The sequence below is a fragment of the Myiozetetes cayanensis genome, unplaced genomic scaffold (genome assembly GCF_022539395.1).
Source record: "Myiozetetes cayanensis isolate MyiCay16 unplaced genomic scaffold, myiCay2020 scf3, whole genome shotgun sequence".
Taxonomy (NCBI): Eukaryota; Metazoa; Chordata; class Aves; order Passeriformes; family Tyrannidae; genus Myiozetetes; species Myiozetetes cayanensis.
Window position 1 is genome coordinate 23,953,205 of NW_026087521.1, and position 19,231 is coordinate 23,972,435.

Genomic DNA, 19,231 nt, shown 5'->3' on the forward strand with positions numbered 1-19,231 from the left:
GCAGCTTTCATTCCTTTTCATTCGTTCTTGAAGAACTGAAATTGTAGCACTGTATTCCAAGCAATGCAATATGAAGTGTGGGGTAAACATATGCAGATATTCTTCCCAAGAATGCCAAGACAGTGGAAGGATTAAAAAAAAGATTTATTTCAGATGTAGGGACAACTTTTTTACAATGTTGCATGCATTGGGGCCTCTAGGGGCAAAGGCAATGCCTCGCCTCCTTCAAGGATTTTTGTATCTTGTCTCTCCTCCCTCACCCTCTCTGGCCCAAGGAGGCCTTGTACATGTCTGCAAACATGTGTCTTTACGTGCTCATTTGTATGCATTTTACCATAATCATGCATTTTGGCATGGTGTCAGTAGTCAGAGTCCAGGCTGGAACCAGCAGTTACCTCTTCTAGGGTGGGTGCCCTCACTGGTCTCCAACTCCTTCCCTCTACACAACTGAATCCTGAATCTCTTTTACCTGATGAAGTAGCTTAAAACAGAGAAATAAGATAGAACAATCTGGCCAGGAGCCCACTGAGACCGAACATTAAAATCATCTCACTAGAGAAGAGGTTTGAATTTTAAGCCCCTGAGATAGAAACGGCTTTTGTGTCTTGGAGTAAGTGTTTGAGCTGTGAGCCTCTACTCTGTTTTTAAAAGGCAGTTCTTAGGTGTGCAGCTTCTGGGAAGGTGTAGTGTTAACTCTGTCAAGGAAGATCTTTCTTGGTAGTTCTACAAAAGAACAATTGGGTTTTGGTGACTTTAGTGATGTTAGTGTGAGGATGGTTTGGATAGTGTTTCTCCCCTGTATGGTGGAAAGTGATAGTAAATGCCAAATTCTGGAGCTGTAGGCTGCAGAGAGTTGATCTAAACTCTGTACACAACAGGACTGCAGCATACTGGAGTCTATTTCTGAATGTTACTCAAAACGAGTTGGATATTGCCTGTAGCTGTGTCAGCTGTTGTGCATAGTCATCTTCTGCTGGAAAGGAAGGAAGAGGAACTGTCTATGTAAGGGGCATACCATGATGTGTCTGTGTGTGCAGAAACCCTTTAACACGTGAAAAGGGGAGATTTCCTCAATCCTCATTGATTTGTTTGTCTGTCAGTGCCCCAGGAAAGCTGAGACCCTTGTGCCCAACCTTGTCCTCTTATGGGGACCCATCACCAAACAGTCCTGCTGGATCAGAGAGCAATTTGACTGCCCATTTTAGGGGGCTCAGCCAACAGCATAAGGGAGACCCCTCAGTGGATCTTCCCAGTTTATTCAAGTGTCTTACCCACTGCGAGCACCTGTGAAGGACTCACACAAACAGTTTGCAGAATAACACTTTATTAATACAAAACTGTGACAGGTCAAGGTTCAAGGATCACTGGTGATAGTATCTGACTGCAGAGATGCTTTTAAAGCAATACAGACAAGCTCTAATCCCAGTAAAAGTGTTCAGAACATGTAGAGTACAGTTCTTACCCAACAGACTCCCTACAGGTTCAACCCATCAACTGATCCCAGCAGTTATGATGGAGTCTTCCCTAACTTTTCCTCCATTTTCTACTTACTTTTATACTACTGCTTTATGTTTAGTTGGAGCTTGAGTGACTTTAGTCCCAAATACCTTTGTTACTGATTGGTGCAAAATTCTCTCACTTTGCTTTTAAAGATGCAGTCAAAAATTAGAGAGCACCTGCCCAGGGGGGAGGGGTCATTCCTTGGGGGTGGGTAACTTTGGGATGGAGGTGAGTGTTAATATTATAATTAGGCTTTAATGAACCAAGTTCATCCAAGGAGAGAGGTTTTGCTACAGCTCTTAGCTCAGCAGCAGGACATCATCTCCTATCTTCCTTGGTTGACAGGTGTTATGTGGGTTATCAGCTGCAAGGTGCCACTGAGTTCCCCTCCCTGCAGGGATTTCCAAAGAGCCTGACCATGGTGTCTCCACTCCACGCTCTGTTCCATTCCTTTTAGCAGGTGGTTACTTATGGTTGTGTGGGGAATCATCATGGAACATGCCAACTGCATTCCATGCAGGGAGCAGCAGTTGCATTTTACCCTGTAATTTCTGTACCATTATAACTTCTGTGTGGATGTGAATATAACTTCTCAGTTTCCTCTAATTCTTACCACCAGCCATCTTCCCACACCCTTGAATAAAACTCACTTCTTAGTTTGTCCTCAGCAATAAAACTTGCATCTTTTGGATGCAAGTCTTGACTGATAGAGAAAAGCAGAGTGAAATATAAGCACTCAAGCATCTCACTTCTTACTTGATTTGTAGGTACCCTGCCAGCAGTGAGAGCAGAGCAAGAGGAAGATGCTGAATCTCCCTGGGATTCTGAGGTACTTTGTGTGAAGGACACGGGTGTTCCCACTGCAGGGGGTAGGAGTAAGATCCAGAAGCACTTGAGAGCTTCCCTTTGGCTTGGGCTCTACTGTTGATAAGGCTTATTTCCTCTTTTCCTGCTTTTTCCATATGTTTGTAACTGGGGACCCTTTAAATATTTCTGTTCTAGGCCAGCTGTTCAGTTAGGATTGGGATGAAGTTAGATCAAGCCAATGGCTTGGATCTCATAGCAACCGGCCTCTGAGTTCAGTTTCTAGTATAATATTGAAGTAGTGAACTTCCTTGTTGCTTAAAATACTCTTACCTTTTCCCAGAGGCTGGCAGGATTGATGCTTTTTCACCATTCAGTTCTAGTCTTCTGACCTGATCAGCAGTTGCCTCTGCAGTCTACAACCTAGACAGTTACCTCCCTCTGAATAGGTCCTTTTTACCTCTTGTGGTGTACTCTGGCCCTTTTTGAAAGTTACGTTCAACAGAGACACCACACATGCTGGCTGTGTTGTCCTTTTTAATTCTTTCTGTCCGTGGTAATGAGCAGAGTCTGTAGCTACCCCACTCTGGCTTTTCTTATGAGGAAAACTGGACTCTTCCCATGCCTTTGTTAAAAATACAAGACTAAAATGTTATTATTTTTAAGGTAGTTGTAAGCTTTGCCCTGCTAGTCTTTGACCAGCCCAAATGACCCTTGTGACTGAGAATAGCATTGTGTTCACTCACTACTGCAGGATATGTGCCTAGGGAACATCAGCACAAACTTGACTGTCAGTTACAACTTCAGTGCAAATATTGGATCACTGCAGACCTGCAACTGTTGGTTCACAGTCTGCATCTTGAGTTACCACATTAATTCTCTTCTGTGGTTGTCCGGTTTGTCAGTGTGACAGAATATTTGAGATGAGTTGTGAAGTTTTTGCCTAAGATCTGGAAACAGACACAACTGTTGTGATTTTCCAGTATACTATGTCTTGATGAATTCTTTCCAAGGGTACGGTGAAAGGTTTTTGTATCTCTAATATACTTGATGCCATGCTATGCAAATTGACTTAAGCAGGAGCTTTTTCGTAGAAATGATTGAAAATGCATTTTACCAATTCTCATTCATGTGTTTTGGGTTACACAGGCAGATTCTCAAAGTCTGAGAAAAGTATCATCCAGTATGTTGCTCCCAGCTGCAGAGAGACACGAAGTATGCTCCCATATTGTTTCAGGGGAGCACAACAATGGTAACTTCCTGGTGGCCTAGTGTTTGTCTGTAAGCTTTTATAGGCTGAAGTGAACTTGTATGTGTTTGCCTTAGAAGCGCTGTCATGATGTGGGTGTGAGCTATACCAGTGAGATGCTTACTGTTAATTAATGCCTTATCACAGTGCTTGCCAACCAGTTTGCAAAGGAAGTTGTTTGCATTATGTGTGTTATTTGGACATGTTTCTATTTTCTTTGATTCAGGTTCTTGTTGCAGTGATGAAAGTGTATGTGATTTAGGATTGACCCTTTCTGAACATTTAACTGTCTTGGATGATAATGCAGTGTAAAGACAGCTGTGATCTGGCTAAACATTTTTTTTTCCTCCTAGTTCAACATTTGATATCTTTTTATTGTGCTGTGTGTAGGGGCTAAAATAGGACTAAAAGTTCAGGTTTTGTTGCTGAGGATTTCTGCCTGTAGTTTGTGACACTGTCTTCTGAGCATCTTGAGCAAAACATGAGCTCCCAGGAGCTTGAAATATAGTTGTTAAGTATTTGTTGTGGACGTCTGCTTTGCATGATTCTACTAAGACATCAGTGTAAAAAGAGGGTAAAAGGTGATTATGGTAATCTTGCTAAGGTCTTTCCGTCCTGCTAGATGACCAGGTTTAGTGAAATCAGATGCTGTTTTTTAATGTTAGTTTGGAGTTTTTTAAAATATAAAATTTTTGCCATGGAGCCATGATTAGTAACATTTCATGCACTTACATCATGAGAGGACTCAAACTGTAAGATGACTAACATAGAGGATTTGAGAAATATAGGCAGGGCAGTAGTTTCTGTGGGTTTGGAAATGATTCAATATTGGGCAAAATTAAAAAAAAATATATGGAACTGTGCTATAAATGTAGATTAAAAACAAACAACATCTGTTTCTGTTGTTCCCTTGCAAGCTAAACCACAACAATCTGATGAGGACTGCCTTGATTTTACCTTGTTACACATGTATGGGATTTCTGTGTCTGCACCTATGCTTTCAATGGAAAGGAAAATGCACTTGGGGAATAATCATGGTCATAATGCTGTTTTATGATCATTCATTACAGCACACCAGCTTTGGCTTTTGAAATAATCATTTTAGAAAGCAGAATTCAGTTCCTCAAAAGGACTAAATATTTTCATCTTGTTCTGTTAACAAGCATGACCTTATTGCTTCACATAAATTATCTTAGTTCTTTGATAATTATTTTTTAAATGCAAGGTGCATGATGAGAAGTGTGCATTGTTCTTTTCTTGTATACTAATGCAGGTGCTGCATGATGAGGTAAATTGAATGTTGATGAAATATTAGTTGTAATCTGGATGAAATAATGCTTGTGACTTGTTTCTGCTTAGTTGTAGAAACTACTGGTGTTGAATGGAGTAAAAGATACCCTCAATTAAATAACATTTTCCAAAACATTTTTCACCTTCAGGTTTTTTTGAGAAACCCAACAATTCACAGGTGAGTATTTTTTCGTATCAGACTAACTACTTATTCTGCTCATTAAATAGTATGTAGTTACTTTGGTGTTTTATCACTGAATTGTTTTTCCTAGCTGAAGACTCCCAAATCTGCTTTGGAAATTAATGAAACCTCTCCTAAAAACAGACAGCAGAAATCAGGTAATGTTCTCTTCAAGTGGTTTGGGGTTTAGCTTTGTAATTTTTTAAGGAGTATTTAGTAAGGCATCTGTTTTGTGTTTGGCAGATCTATTGCAGGAATTTGGTTTAGAAGATGCTGAGGACATTGAAGGTATCGTAACAGTCTTTTTGTAATGTTCTTTTATGGACAGACACATAGTACCAGCAGATTTTTTCCTAATATTAAATTAATGTTTCTAGCAGGGTGTTCTGGAAGCAGGTGGTCTACTGAAATATGCACCTGTATGTCTTTGGTCCCTACCACTCAACACTAAATACCCTTCTGTGATGTAGGCTTCCTCCAGCATACATGCTGTCATCTCCCCTTTTCAGGCAGTCCTGAGGTTTGCTTTCCTTCCAATTTGCATACTATTTTTTAATATTACAAGCACTGAAAGCTGGTTGTAGCCAGGTGGGTGTTGGTCTCTTCTCCCAGGCAGCTAGCAATAGGGCAAGTGGACAAAGTCTTAAGCTGCAGCAGGGAAGGTTTAGGTTAGACTTTAGGAAGAAGTTCTTCATAGAGAGAGTGACTGGGCATTGGAATGGGCTGTCCAGGGAGGTGGTGGAGATCTTTTAAGAAAAGATTGGATGGGGCATTTAGTGCTGTGGTCTAACTGACAACATAGTCATAGGTTGGACTCAATGATCTCAGAGGTCTTTTCCAAATCTGGTCAATTCTATGATTCTGTGACTGCCTTTCCATAGCTCATTTCAGGTCAACTGTTTTTCCTGTGTGTCTTTAATGATTTGTCATGTTGGGTTTTAGTGATGTGTTATCTTGAAGATCAGATATTGAAAAGTCCATGTGAAAATTTCTTTCAAATGTTTAGACTTGAATTTAAGCAATTTAAATTGCTTCAGCAAAGCATCACCATTCCTGAAGCACAAATATTTCTAACTCTAAAAGGACTAAGTGATATCATTCACAAGTTTATGTAACGAATCTGGGAAATAGGTACAGTATCTTGCACAATTAAATATTGAACAAGATGAAATTTCCCATTCTATTTACTTTGTTGCTGACTCATAGTAATAACTTCTTAAAATCTATTTTTAGGTCAAAAGTAAGTAGTGATATTCTCATGTTTTCAGTACAGGAGGGTATCTGCTTTGCACTTTAATCTGGAAAAAGTCATTTTGTAAGACAATTTATGAGAAGGGAAATGTCAGAAGACAGCAGAGAGGTAAAGGCTAATTGGAAAGAACACTAAAAGTCATATTTTGATGTCAGCTAGAGAACAGGCAGAGTAAAAGGTGGGGGATTTGCATGTTTTGTATGCACAGTGATCTGTGTTAGGCACAAAGCCAGATTCATTTAACCCCACTGCAGGTATCAATTAAGAAAAATACATGCTGGTATTAAATGACTGGCAAAAATACTGGTTAATTTACTTGGGGGGGGAGGGTTTAATTTTTTTTTTTATGGTAGGCTCTTCAGAAGCTTCAGACCAGTGTTCTACCAGTGTTTAACTAAAAATTTCTCCCCATGCTAAAAGTGAAAAAATCTTAACAATTGTTATCCCTCTTTCACAGACAGTTGACAATAATACAGAAAATAAACTCTTGAATCACTGCATTGAGACGAACTTTTATTTTCAACAGCTAATGAGAGAAGTTCTTATATCTTTCTACTTTGTTTTTGAATTATTTTTCCAATCACTAGTAAAAGAATTACTGACACAATGAGAACTGGAATTTTGAAGATGGAATGACGTTGCTTTTTGTCTTTCCTGTCTTTTTCCTTTTTCTGTATCCATTATAGAGAAATTTCAAGATTGATTAAACCCTATGTGAAGTAAATCTTATGTGCTCCAAAGAACCTGAAATCTTACCTGAAGACTGAGATTTCAGACTCAAATAGTTGCTACTGAAGACTTTACTGATGAGCAAGCCTAAACAGGAGTTTGTCTTCTTTCGATTATAGCAGTCTTGCTAGTGATGATTTATGACACTCACTGCAGTAACTTCTATGGTGCTGTCTACAAATGCTCCCTGGCCACCAGCACATCTCTTCTCTGTTTGTACTGCTGGTTGAAGCCTTCGCCTGCACCAGCAAACAGCTTGATATTGGGATATCTATAAGCATGAGTAAAGTCTAAAGCTAATCTATGATGCTGAAAACAAGAAAAAGGGGAAAATGCCTGTGTTCCTTATAGAACATTATCCTTCAGTAATTATTAATGATTGCTGTTATTACTGTCTTTAATATTTGTCAGACTGTCTGCAGTGTGTCACAGTCATCAATAGCTCATCATAACAAACCTGTGAAATAAGTGCTGTCAACCCACTAATGACTAACTTTTGTTGGGAAATACCTTGTGCTGAAATGCTCAAAAAACAAATCTAACAAAAAATCTAGGAAATTCTACCCAGCAGTGATGGAGGTGGGAGGAAAAGGTTGTTATTTCACACTGTGTAACTTGGGATTAGAATTGACTTCTGGAGACCTATATATGAATGACTGAGGAGTTTGGGTTCCCAGTTCAGACATATGAGCTGTAACTCAAAGCCTGTAATCCCCTTCAAGAAGTGAAAGCTTTCAAAAGCAGTCCCCTAAAGCAGAAAATGCCAGAAGTGAGATTGGCCCTGTGACTCATTAATACTGTGCCCTTTATTTTGTATTTTTATGGTAATATCTACCTATTTTTCTCTATCTCCCTCATTTTTCTTGTAGAAAGGGTATTGTGTTCCTCTTCAGCAGTGAAACTTCGTGTACTTAGAAACTGCTGTTGCTTAGAAATCGTAGAATTACGGAGCAGGAAAGGAGGTGCAGAGTGATTAAAGTTAAAAGCCTCCATCTCTTGTGTTTAGATTCCACACTTGAGGTGCTGGGACTTGTTTATTTTTGCATATTTGTTACTTAAAAGCGTTCAGTGTGCCTAGACAGAGTGACTACTTCTGAGAGGTTTGTGACTGCCTATATTATATAGAAAGTCCAAGAGAGGGAAGAGTGGAATCCAGTTTTCAACAGTATGAGTGAAATGTTCAGATACTGTTTCTCAACATCACACAAGTCTGTATTTCATTTAGTGTCCCATCCATCTCTCTTGCAGCAGCTTGAAATGCTCAGTCCAGATCTGTGTCTAAAGATAGATTTGTTCCATGCGTAAAGTTGGGGCCTCATAAGATTTCAAAGCTTTATAATTTTTTTCATGATTTTCTGTGCACAGCCCATAGGGAAATTAAAATTGCTGGAGGAACATAACTGGTTACTGAATAGCACACAGTGTGTCAGAGAAATTGAGATCATGCACCTTTAAGAAACAAGATTGGTTTACTTGTGCCCATTTATAGTGAATTTCAGCAAATTTCCTTTATACATTAAAAGCTAAAATGCTCTGGGAGAAAGCAATTCACACAGATACATCTTAAATCTCTATTACAGTAATTTTCTTTCTAGGAGCTCACAATTTAGAGGGGATGTGTTACTTTATGTTAAGATTTGTCTCACAAATATGATACAAGATGCACTCTAGGTGTAAATAAGTAGAGTTAGGTCGTACTGTTTATCAAAACACTTGTTTTCTCACTGTAGGTGAGTTCTCAGGATCTACCTTTCATATGTCATCATCAGCTGAAAAAGATGATGTCAAGGATGCCCTTGAAAACTATGGGGTGTGGGTATGTAACACCAAATATTTTGAATTAGAGTCTGAATCAGTAAATTGTATTATACGCTAATATAAAGAAAACTTACCAATCAATGAATGATTCTGAAGGGAAAGTCCTGTAGAAATTACAGCCTGAAGTAAACGGGATGCAGTCTTCTTATGGTGGGGAAAAATCCTTATAATTATATTGGATACTTGCTGTTACACTAATTTGTTTGCAGCTGGTTTGCCTAAATTTTGTTCGGTGTTTTTCCTTTTGCATGGTGCTGGGAAACAGTGTAGTGAAATTCATTTTTTATCCTGTGCAAAAGGCACATTCAAGTAAACAGGGAGATGTGTATATAATATGCTGATCTGTTTGATTAAACATACCAGGTAAAAGAAAGATGAAATAAAAAAAATTAAATGTTGTGACCTTCTTGATGCTTTCTCTACCTCTGCCAAATACATGCTTGTTTGGCCATGTTAGTAAGTGTTTGAGAAAGGTTTATTCAGAGGGCATTCTAGAGAGGAATAAGGCAGCTTGGAATGGAATTGAAAATTTCTGAATCTTGACTGAAGAAATAGGCCTCTCCTTAGCCAATTCTCTGTGTGGTGGACAGTAAAAAGCTTCTCATGTTGATTAACAGTGTATTAGCTTAGCTAGCCAATACACTGCCAGACAGTGGAAAACAATGGAGGATGAGAAAATGTTGGCAGTTACAAAGAAAAATGGTATTAAAGCAATAAAGCATGAAAAAATAAATTGCTTTCTAATGAAGGCCACCAGTTAGAGAAAGCAGACAGGCTTAAAGGTAAAAGTAACCCTAATGTCCAGTCAAGTCTAATCCAGAAAAACTGTTGTCTCTGAAGTAAGTCCTTCTGTTTTTAAGAAAGAGATGATTCAGTGAACTGTTAATTTAGTATCCCTTGCTTTGTATTATAAAAATTGTTTCAAAAATACCTTAATTCTATTATTTCTATTATACGATAGGATGAGTTTGCAGCAGAAATTACTTAGATTAACTGTAACTTCTTTTTTCTTGGTAATCTTTTTGTCTGTACCTGTTTACTTAAGGATAAATATATTTTAGAAACTACCAACTTGATAGAAAAAAGAGCACATGAAAATCAGACTGACAAAGCAGAAATTTCACATCAGGAAGCCCTAGCAGAAAATGAGGAATCACACAGTGCTGATAAGGAGTTAAGTCTGAAACCTTGGGAAGAAAGATATGAAAAACTGTGGATTGAAAAGGAGAAAAGAGAATTGAAAACAAATTTTAAAAACATTACAGCAGAATTGAAGCAGTTGTTTGGTGAAAATGAAACTGGGAAAACTGCTTCCTATGTGAAAGAAATACCAGAAGATGGCTTTGGTGAAAAATTGAAGAGTTCTTTCATTATTTCATCTCCTGTGACAGAATCAAGCAGTAAGTTAGAAAGCAAAGGTGAATTTGGAGATACTAAACTTATCCTAGATGGAAAAGTACCCCAAATGAAAATTGTAATTCCGAGTCTTGGTATCCTTCCTGATGAAAATAGTGTAAAGGCAAATGTGGAAGATACCTGGAATAGAGATGAAGAAGATGGCACTAACAATATGGATAACAGAAAGGTGTCTCTGGCAAAAGGAGAGAAAAAGAGAATGCCTACTATCGAAACAGAAGAGAATGATAATGGAAGTAGTGAAAATGCAGAGGAAGGTCCTGCTTACTCCCTGAGACATAGCTTAAAATCAAGTATTTTGGGTGACATTTCTAATACTCTTCCTAAAATAAGAACTGTTTCTACAAGTGATGAAAATGCAGTTTTTGTAACAGAAAGGAAATTTGAAAAATACTCTGGATTTAATGATGATGTTCACAGGAACTACCTTATCAACAATAATAATATAGGAGAAACAGAAATTGAAAGTATTTTTGCAAATGCTCAGCAGTCTTGTGGCATGCTTGAAAGGAATCTTGATGAAGAACTGAAACAAGATATGGAAAGATTTAAGAGTAAGGTAGGAATGCTGCAAATAGTATTCCTGGCTTTGGAGAAAGAGAAGGTACAGCTGCAACAAGAGGTAGTTCACCTGCTACTCTTTATTCTTTAGGCTCTCTCCATATCAATGGTCCTGTTCACTTTAGCTATTCATCATTAAGTGAAGTTGTCTTGTGCCAATTGGTTGTTGTTTTAATGGAAACACAATACTTATGAATAAAGAGAGCAGCAGAGAGTTGCCCTTTTTGCCCTTTTCCTCCTTTTTGGAAAACACGGAATGCATTATTTTTCCAGTTTAACAGTAGGTGGCACTTAGTTCCAGTGTAAGTAGTTATCACTTAATTGACATAAAAAGAAGTGCACACAATTAAATCAGTTCTGATTCTGACACAAAGAATGAAAATAGCTTCTGAACAGGTCTTTACCAGTCTTTTCATTTGCTGTGATTTCTGCATGATGTGTCTTCATTGCCCTTCACTAAAATTCGTGTTTGCTGTGAAATGGTTTCTGCCTGTGCGTTTGGAATCTTCTCCCCTGCCACACTACCCACTCCCCATGGAGGAAGCAGTAACCAAACACATTTCCACTTGATTTTTTTTTTCTGTTTTTACAACTAACATTGTGCAGTCCTTCTAACTCTTTAATCCATCAGTAATGCTTTCACTGCTTTGTTGTTCATGCTTTAAGATACATAATTGTTTTCTTTCTGAGGACTATGTTTCTGTTCTCTCATGGAACCATAGGTGAATTTGAAGTACTTTCAATGACAACACGCTTTGTAATGTAATTTTTTGAAAATACTTCTCTGTGTTACTTCTCTTTTCATTTTTATTTTATGCTTTTTCAGAAGTAGACACTGAATTATTCAATCCTGCATATTGGGTTTCTCTTTTCTGGAAATACTGAGAAATACATGAAACTTACCTTTCTTTTTGTAGGTTGAGAAGGAAAAAAGCAAACAAAGATGTTTGAAAATGCAGAAGGTGGCAAAACAGGAAGATGTTGCTAAATTAAGTACACCGCCAGACAACATTACTAGTAAGGAAATGAAAGAAAAGCTTACTCTAAGGAAGAATGACTGTCTGAAAATGGAGAATGAAGACAGTACAGAAGAAAAGGACAAAAAGAATTTTTCAGCTGAGGAGAGGTCAAAATTGATTAAAAGGCCACTGAAAGGGTAAAGTGAAGATAAGATCTCTAATGCTTATTTGTAGCATTACTCAAGTATCTGTTAGGTTTACTAATACTTTACTAGTTAAAGTAGTGTCCTTAGTACTGAAAGCCATACTGAGTAGTCCACTGAGTCACAGACATTCAAGAAAAATAATTTAAAAAAAAACCCAAAACCTAAGCTCATAATCGAGGTTCAAATTTATTTCCTGTTTTAAAAAGAAAATGAAAAAAAAAGAGAAACCACATTCCTGTGAATTTCCTTATAATATTGAGGCAAAATGAGCCTTCACAACGAGAGTCAAACACTGAAAAAGACCAGTTATTTCTGTAGGAAACAACCACCCAGAAAAGCCAAGTAGGAACTTGCAGTTTATTTTGCTGTCTCCCTTTTCTAGGTGATTTTAAGTGATCTGCATGCCAGTGGTGTTTTCAATAAGTTCTGATGCTGTTTGTCAGGAAAAGGGAAAAGATGATATTACCAAACCAATCTCAAAAATTTGAAGGAAGCACAGATATTTTTAGGTAATCCTAAGCAGGAGTGTTTCTTTGGCTGTGCTTCAAAGGAATGTCTGTTCATGATACTCTTTAAATAGGGATATAAGATATTTCAGCTTTCCTGAATCTAGTTCAGGTTGTACATTTCTGCCTGATTCCTATGGGAAGGTTTTTTAAATACTTGTAAATACTCTACAATCTTTGGACTTAAGTCTGTATTTTATCAGAGATATTTTTTTTGTCTCAGTTGTTTCTGGACATCATCTTAAGTATGTCTGTTTCACAGAAATGTTTTCTGTAAAATTACTCAACTCATGATTTATTTTTTTCTTTCTACTTAATGCAGTGAATTTGCCCTGAATCCCGAAGTTGCAAAGATGCATAAAAGACAGACTTTGAAGCAGGCAGCTAATCAGCAGATGAGCTCCTGCAGTGGGAATCATTTTCAAACACTGGATGATAGCACTTTCAGTGAAACATCTCAAGATGAAGAAAGGTACTGAAGATAAGTTTTATAAATAAAACTTAATAATAAAAATTGACCTAAAGCTGAAGGGAAGTTTTTTGTAAACCTGATGTGTACAATGGTTCTTGTTCTTTCATATGGCAACATGACCTGATGCCTTTTGTATTCCAAAACACCTATTTTTTTGATCAGAGTGCTTAGAACATCCTAGCCAAGTTAATTAAAAGGTCGATGGGCACAAATGCTGAATAATTATTAAGAAAACAGAGTCTCAATACTGAAGAGAGCTAAACCTCTGGTATTAAACAGGGAATGCACATAACTGTGTCTGTCTACATATCTGTAGCTGTACAATTCCTATCACTTTGAGTGAAGTGCAGAGAACAATTTTTTCAAGTATTTGTTCAATATCTTGTGGGAAAAAATAGTCTTCCAATAGCAACAATGATAGACAATTTTTTTTTCCAATATTCAACTACATCTAACAAAATTCTTATATTAAATTTTACTTCAATTTCCTTCTGAAATTAGGTTTTCCAAGCAACTTTAGATATTGTTCATAATGCAAGGTAAACATGCCAGAACTGAAATACATTTCTGTTTTCCAGACCTGCAGCAAAAACAGGGAGTGAAAAGAACAAGGTATTGTAAATTAGTTTCTTGATAAATGGTTTTATCAGCTTTTAATCACTTAGATGGGATCAACCAGATGCACAAATTGCTGCTAGTATGCACCTTTATCATACTTGAGCTAAGTTTATGGACTGTGAATGAGAAAATGAGTCATACATGCATTTGTAAGGATCTGCAATACTATATAGCTGTATACAGAAAATATTCTACTGTTTGTAGGTTGGCATGGATGTAACTGATGACCTTGATTTAACTCACTCATCTGACACAACTTCAGAGGATGTTGCATTACCAACATCCACCTACAAAGAGGCTTTGCTGCTGTTAGAGCAGCTCAGCGTGGATCATACAGGTATGTTGTAAAGTCACTTTTTCTTCAGATGTTACGTTTCTCTTTTAAAACATGGTTTCTTTGCATGCCCTCCTAGATATTTTAGTTTCTTCTTTCTGTCGAATATTTGTTTATGGGTAGAGAATGGTCTCAAAGGATGTGAAATGTTGTCACTTTAACTTGAGATGCCTCCCTGCATTGTCAGTACACTTGCTTTACTTTATCATCGGTTCTCTGTTTAGTCAGAGCTGAAGAAACAGATTCTTGCAAAGTATATTTGAGCTTCTCCTAATACATTCATTACCTGGGAAGGTAATGCATTATTCAAAACATCCCTCTCTTCCTTCTTCTTCCCCCAGCTTTATATACTGAGCATGATTGCCATAGGATCTGGGGTATCCCTTTGGTTAGTTGGGGTCAGCTGTCCTGGCTGTGTCCCCTCCCAACACCTTGTGCACTCCCGGCCTCCTCGCTGACTGGGTGGTAGGAGAAGCAGAAAAGGCCTTGTCTCTGTGTAAGGCCTGCTCAGCAATAACAAAACAATCTCTGTTTTATCAACACTGTGTTCAGCACAAATCCAGAAGCAGCCCTATACCACTGTGAAGAAAATTAACTCTGTCCCAACCTAAACCAGCATACCCCACAAATAGTGCAGCAAAATAACAGCTTTACTTAAGCACACGTGCGCACACACACACACATGCATATATATATATATAAATAAACTGTCATAAGAAGATTGCATATATACACATAGCATTACAGAAACGTAAGCATCACTTACGTGAAGGATTAACATTGGCTAGAGGCCAAACTTTTAGCAGCTGGGCAGCTGCTCTCTCACTGCCTCTACTCAACAGAACAAAATAGGATCAAAAAGCTGGAAGATCAATACAAAGGCAGGACTGTCACTTACCAGTTACTGTAATAGGCAAACCAGACTTCACTTGGGGAAACTTACTTTGTTACAGTTTAAATTAATTTGAACCGTGAGAAACAAAACCAAAAAAATTAAGATTCCCTCCACCCCATTCTTCACTGACCTTCACTGTTTTTCATGTTGTTTCCCCCTTTTCCTTTACCTGTGTGGTGGTTTTGCCCTCTCCTAAATGTTTTTTCCCCTGAGGTGCCACCAGCATGACTGAGAGGCTCAACCTTGCCCTGCATTGGGTCCATTGGAACTGTCTCTGTCTGGCACGAGGCAACCCCTGGCCTCTTCTCAGAGACCTCTGCAGTACATGCAGTCTTCCCACTACCAAAACTTTATCACCTATGCCTAATTAAATATTTTACACATTATGAGGTATTTGTGCATATGTGCAGCTTTATCTTTCTATCTCAAAATAGGTTCTGCTATTTTATTGAAAATTCAAAACATACTTCTTAAATATGAGCAAATAATAGAACATGAAAAAAATCGGTATACAGCTGTCTGTAAAGAAGTAAGAAAACTGGAAAGTGAAAAGGAGGAATCACAATTAATAGCAGAAGAGACTCAAGATTTGAAATCTATATTGGCTCACCAAGAAGTGGAATGGAAAAGTGATATCCAAAGCCTTAAGTATGTATCCTTGTGTCCTGAAAACATGTTATCTTGTTGGTATTAATGCACTAGAAGATGCTAATGGTGCCTGTGGTAGGATAAGTTTTACAGTCTTCTGAGTTTGGGTTTTTTTTAATCCCTATGCTATAACTGACATAATGTCAGGGGGAAAAAAAGGCCTGAATATTAGCTCCATCTAAAATCTGCAAGTTTTAAAGGTTTTTTTTTAATAACAAGAGAAAAGAACAAGAGAGTTTGTATGGGAAAACGAGATTTATAAGAGAGAGGATTTATATAAATTGTGTATGTTAGTGTCTTTGCAGCTTCTGTTGGTGTTAGGAATTCGGGTAAGTCCACAGAGTGCAACAGGAGATTGAAGGGAGTGATTATCCAGCCCTACTCAGCACTTGCTGAACTGCATCTAGAACCCTGGGTCCAATTTTTGGCCTTCTGGTACAAGAGGGATCTTAGTTGATATGTGTGAGTTCAGCAGAGAGCTACCAAGCCAGTCATGGAGCAGGAACAGCAGCCCTGAGAGGAGAGGCTGAGGGAACTGAGCTTTGAGGCATTGTGCTTTCTGGTATATGGAAGACAGACAGTCCCAGTTTTGCCTGGATTTGACTCCAACAGTTTGTCATGGTTTAAGCCCAGATGGCAACCAGGCCCCACTTAGCCGCTCACTCACTCACTGCCCCACCAGTGGGATCAGGGAGAGAATCAGAAGCGTGTAAGTGAGGAAACTCGTGGGTTGAGATAAGGACAGTTTAATAGGGAAAGCAAAAGCCATGCACACAGGCAAAGCAAAACAAGGAATCCATTAATTGCTTCCCATGGGCAGGCAGGTGTTCAGCAATCCCCAGGAAAGCAGAGATCCATCACACATAACAGTGACTTGGGAAGACAAACACCATCACTCTGAATATCCCCCTGCTTCTTCCTTCTTCTGCCTGCTGTATACGCTTATGCCATAGGGTATGGGATATCCCTTGGGTCAGCTGTCCCAGCTGTGGTCCCTCCCAGCTTCTTGTGCACCCCCAGCCCGCTCACTGGTGGGGTGGTAGGAGAAGCAGAAAAGACCTTTATACTGTGCAAGTGTTGCTCAGCAATAATTAAACCATCTATATTATCATCACTTTTTCAGCACAGATCCAAAACACAGCCCCATACCAGCTACTGTGAAGAAAATTAACTCCACCCCAGCCAAAGCCAGCACATGGTTTTTCAAAATTCTCAAAAATTTATCGATTACAAATAAGTAATATTTTTGTTCTAAATAAATTATCAAAGCAATGTTAACTTTACAGTTATAAAAGCTGTATTTTTTCTTTTGTGAAATTACCCTAATAATTATATGTAAAACTTTCTCCTTGCTATACAAACCGCTGAAATACAAACATTGCTGTCAGTCTTCTGAATAATTTTTTTAATGGCTGTTGATACATGTTTTGCAGAATTTTTAAAGCAGATTTGCAATTGCCAGTCTTTCCTTGTGTTAATACTTTTTTTTCTTTGTTGACTATTGCAAGGGATATGAGAAAAACATCCTAAAATTAATTGTGAAACACAAAACTGCTCTTTTGTTTGGATACTGTGGACAGACCATGGACCATTTCTTCCCATGTTGGTGTTTGTTGCTGATTGTTTCAGTTCATAAAGAAGTTGATATTCCCTAAGGCTTTCAGTATGAATTACCTTCAAAATTAATTGCTGGTGTTTCTCCCAGATGTAGATCCATCAAGGTTTAAAACTACTTTTAATCTCATTAAATTTAAACCCTGTGCATTTCTAAATATATTTTTGAACACTGACCCCATTCTGGAGTAAATAGAAACTGCTTGCTCTTCCTGTGGTCAGCAGTTGTTTTAGACTGAGAACAGACTTGTTATAAAATTGTTGGGTTTGTCAGAGAGATAAGTAATGTGCTGCTTTATCAGCATTACTTGCAATCACTGAATCTGTAACATGCAGGCAATGCTCAGCATATTAAGAAAAGGTATATTAATCATATTAATCAAAATTTTATGATGCTTTGATCAGAAAAGACAACAAACTCCTCTTGAATGAAGTGTCTCTAATGTGAAGATGACTTCTTTAAAAATTACAGAAGTGTGCATACTACTGTATATTTACCTTACTTACTTACAAAGGAGAAAACACTCCATGGTTTATTTCCATATATTATCAAACTGATACCAAGGATGATGGAAAGAAGTTAGAATTCTTCAAAACATTAAAAATTATAGAAAAAATATAAAGTCTGGCAGTATTTAATATTTTTATGGTTTGTCTCTGCAAATTCATAATGTGGATTATCTACTTTTTGTATCAATTCTTTAGTTTCTCAACTATTCTGTTAAATTCCAGATTTACTTTGAAACAAGAAGAGGAAAAGAGGGTCAGAGTAGAAGCACTCTATGAGAAAACAAGAGAAAAACTCATAAGGCAAGAAGAGCAATATTGTAAAGAGGTGGAGGAGAAACAGCAACTTGAGTTACAATCAAGAAATTTAGAAATGGAGTTATTAACACTGAGAAAGCTCTTGAAACAGGTATATTAAATAATCTGTTATACACTTGTCTTCTTATTTCCTGCTTCTTTTTTATTGGTGTTGTGTTTCTGTATGCCTAAAGGAGGAGGTACTTAGTTCTTGGACAAGGCATTGGGTAACTGTTGCCAAATTTTAAGAACAGTTGGTTTCCAAGAAGTCTGTCTTTTTTTTTTTCTTGTTTGTATTTCAGGTAAAGCCAAACTTTGAGTTATTTTTCTAAATTCCTACAAAACTTTCTGTATTTCTTCTTAATTTTTCAGAAGAAAATGAAAATTTATAGGTGGGTTATTATAACTATGGGGAAGCAAAAATATTTGCAAGAATAAAATTGAAAATGGGAAGATATTTCTAGCTCTGATTTTTCTCAAGGTGCAAGTAGTTTAACTGTGTTACTGTAGGTTGAAGAAGAGCGTGATGAAACCCAGAGACAGCTCTCTCAGGAAAAGAGTGCCAGAGCCCTGCAAGAAGGCATTTTGAACAACCACCTTTGGAGACAAAAGGAACTAGAAGAAGAGACAAGAAGAACTATAGGAAAAAATTCAGATGTAAGCAGACTTTCCCCCTAATTAATTAAATTTCATCATGTTCGTTTTCAAGTCATAATCCTATATAAATTTTTCTGCTTTTTGATGAATTATTTACAGTTTACCAGTGTAACTTCACTGTATGAATACATCTTCCATTTTCCCTTATGTCTTTAAAAGTTCTGGAAAGCAGGATCAGTCCTGTGCACACTTTAATTGCATGTGGAAGTAGAAGACTACTAGAAAGCACTATTTACACCATTTTTAAACTGTCCTGTTTTTCATTTCCCAGACATTTTATCATCCCTTTTTAAGATTTCTAGCAGTGAAACACCTAGCTACTTACATTCAGGTTGACCAGGAAGAAAGTTGTTTGACATTCACTATGTGTTCCCATTATTTGTTTTTTGAATTACTTACTCCCTTATCAAACTTAGTTACTTTAAGTGTGCTCTTCCACCTCCCCATAATAAATTTTATGAAGGAAGATAAGCAATGAATGAAATTCTCTGTACTAGTTAGAATAATTGAAGGAGAAAAAGTGGTCCTGAACACTGTCTTAAAATCTGAATTTACTAAGAATGTGCAGTTCTTGGAAGATTTACGTGTTCTTGGCTATGCTGCCCAATTAATGTAGGGTGGATATGTTTATGTGGCAAAAAAGTTATGTAATAAACAGACAATATACAAGACTCTTGCATTCCAGGGATGATTTAGTTGTATAGCTAACTTTCAGTAA

General features: G+C 37.5%; 1 protein-coding gene across 14 annotated transcripts in view; it reads left to right on the forward strand.

The window, feature by feature from the left end:
* ANKRD26 (ankyrin repeat domain containing 26) overlaps positions 1-19,231 on the forward strand; it is a 53,141-nt gene that overhangs the window by 15,434 nt on the left and 18,476 nt on the right. For 12 of the 14 annotated variants that reach the window (XR_007629927.1, XR_007629925.1, XR_007629928.1 and 9 more), the window contains 14 exons: positions 2,268-2,329; positions 3,454-3,556; positions 4,993-5,021; positions 5,116-5,182; positions 5,268-5,312; positions 8,736-8,821; positions 9,869-10,861; positions 11,718-11,956; positions 12,794-12,943; positions 13,522-13,555; positions 13,766-13,898; positions 15,225-15,438; positions 17,785-17,968; positions 18,367-18,513. Coding sequence is in view for 10 of the 14 variants with exons in the window: in XM_050323774.1 (XP_050179731.1) it covers positions 2,268-2,329; positions 3,454-3,556; positions 4,993-5,021; positions 5,116-5,182; positions 5,268-5,312; positions 8,736-8,821; positions 9,869-10,861; positions 11,718-11,956; positions 12,794-12,943; positions 13,522-13,555; positions 13,766-13,898; positions 15,225-15,438; positions 17,785-17,968; positions 18,367-18,513 (2,486 nt within the window). In the remaining 4 variants the exon portion in view is untranslated. The remainder of the gene's footprint in view (positions 1-2,267; positions 2,330-3,453; positions 3,557-4,992; positions 5,022-5,115; positions 5,183-5,267; positions 5,313-8,735; positions 8,822-9,868; positions 10,862-11,717; positions 11,957-12,793; positions 12,944-13,521; positions 13,556-13,765; positions 13,899-15,224; positions 15,439-17,784; positions 17,969-18,366; positions 18,514-19,231) is intronic. The other 2 variants (XM_050323779.1, XM_050323784.1) reach the window with 2 other exon arrangements.